Source organism: Urocitellus parryii, unplaced genomic scaffold, assembly GCF_045843805.1.
Source record: "Urocitellus parryii isolate mUroPar1 unplaced genomic scaffold, mUroPar1.hap1 Scaffold_291, whole genome shotgun sequence".
Classification (NCBI taxonomy): Eukaryota; Metazoa; Chordata; class Mammalia; order Rodentia; family Sciuridae; genus Urocitellus; species Urocitellus parryii.
This window is the reverse complement of record NW_027552722.1, coordinates 72,313-74,385: the sequence shown is the minus strand read 5'-3', so window position 1 is coordinate 74,385 and position 2,073 is coordinate 72,313. Positions and strand designations below refer to the sequence as shown.

Sequence of the window (2,073 nt, the reverse complement as noted above, 5' to 3'; positions counted from 1 at the left end):
AGAAGCCAGAGGAGCAGGACTTAGTGTGTTGGGCCACTTGAGGATGCCCTGGCTGGAGGCCCATGGTGGCTATGAATGCCCCGCAGCACAGCCCTGGGTGGCTTAGGTTTCACCCTTGAATGCCCTCCTGTGGCCCCTCTTCCCCTGGGGTCCAAGCAGCAAAGCAGGCTGATGTCGTGCACTCTCTTCCCCGTCCACTCTCCACAGGGACAGGAAGTGTTTCAGGTTGGGGAAGCAGAGAATTGTCCATTCCCTTACTAACCACACCACAGGCCGCCTCTGCCTGGCCCTCCTGAGCCTAGTCCTATGACCTACGTGGTGACATATCTTGGCTCCCTTCATCCTGTGGCAGTCAACTGATATTTATGGGTACCTGCCCTGTGCCTGGTCAGAGATAAGGACAACACAGTGTCCTTGTCAACAAAGAGATGCAGTCTGCAGGGGAGGTCAAAAGTCAACAGTGACGGAGACATGAAAGCATCATGGCCTTGGGGACAGACAAGCCACACACAGGAGATAGATCAATAGGAGGGGACAGAAAGGGCAGCATGCCTGGAACAAATGAGCGTGGAAGGACCAGAAAAGCCACCGTGGAGGGGACAAGTCAACATGAGGGCACAGATCACCGTTTGATGATTTCCTAAGTGTGTTTATAGCACAGGGCACAGGCACCCCAACGCCTGCCCCCTTGTTCAACAGTATAGCGGGTCTGGGGGGAGGGCTTTGGGGAAGCCGGGGGGGGGGGGGGGGGGGGGTGCTGTCCCTGCTGTGGTCCTTGGGCGTGGGCCCCTGAGTGTCCCTGCCATACCTGGACCCCTGACCCCGCAGGGCTGGGAGCTGGTGGCCTGGTGGGCTCAGCAGCAGCACAGAAGTCTCCTGAGTGCAACTTTGACGTCCTTATTCCTCAGAGTGTAGATGAGTGGGTTCAGGGTGGGCGCCACAGAGGTGTAGATGATGGACACCACCTTGTCCTTGCGCAGTGAGTAGCTGGACGCGGGGCGGATGTAGGTGTAGATGACGGTGGAGTAATACAGCGTGACCACCAGCAGGTGGGAGGAGCAGGTGGAGAAGGCCTTGCGCTTGCCCGCTGCTGAGCGCATGCGCACAATGCTGGCGATGATGCAGCCATAGGAGAGCATGGTCACCGAGAAGTTGCCTATGGCCAAGAACACGTCCGCGGTGAAGGCCATGACCTCGTTCAGTCGTGTGGGGGCACAGGACAGCCTCAACAGTGGGGGAATCTCGCAGAAGAAGTGCTCAACGACGCCAGACTTGCAGAGTGGCAGGCGCAGCATGAGGCTCGTGTTCACGCTGGTGTTGGTGAGGCTGATGGCCCACACGGCCACGGCCAGCAGAGCACATGCCCGAGAGCCCATCCGTGCACCATAGTGCAATGGCTGGCAGATGGCCACGAAGCGGTCATAGGCCATGGCTGAGAAAAGCAGCAGCTCTGCCCCCATTGACCATGTGAAGAAGAAGAGCTGCGCCATGCAGCCCCCATAGGAGATGGTCCTGCCAGCCACCATGCTGCCCAGCAGCTTGGGCAGAATGGTGGAGGTGCAGAGGATGTCCACTGCGGCCAGGTTGGCCAGGAAGAAGTACATGGGGGTGTGCAGAGCTGGGCTGGTGCAGATGGCCACCACGATGAGCAGGTTTCCCGACAGGGCAGCCAAGTAGAGGCCCAGGAAGCCCAGGAAGAGTAGTGCTCGCAGGCGAGGGGGTTCCAAAAATCCCAGGATGGTGAACTCGGTCACCAGCGTCTGGTTCATCCCCAAGGGCCTGGGTGTGGAGACCTGGCAGCTGCTCCGCCCCACACCTCTGATCCCCCACTGTAAAAGAAGGAAAGGCCACTGTCCCTGCTTGTTCTGAATACTCCTCCCTTTGGTTGTGTGAGACCCACTCGAGGCAGGATTTCAGGACCCTGGGGGTATAAATGTGCCTCTGAGCCCCAGACTCTGCAGGGAGAGCCACGGAAACGACCCCTATCCTCACCCATCCCAGGGATGCACCATTTAGGACTTGGCCTCCTGCTCAGTCTGCTTGGCTCCACAGCCCACAGGCACCAAGCATGAC

General features: G+C 59.0%; 1 protein-coding gene across 1 annotated transcript; it reads right to left on the bottom strand.

Moving 5' to 3' along the window:
* Positions 1-854: 854 nt before the first annotated feature.
* Positions 855-1,769, bottom strand: LOC113177633 (olfactory receptor 13G1-like). Its single transcript, XM_026382191.2, has one exon. It carries the CDS (start codon positions 1,767-1,769, stop codon positions 855-857), a length of 915 nt encoding a protein of 304 aa, XP_026237976.2.
* Between the last annotated feature and the right edge of the window lie 304 nt (positions 1,770-2,073).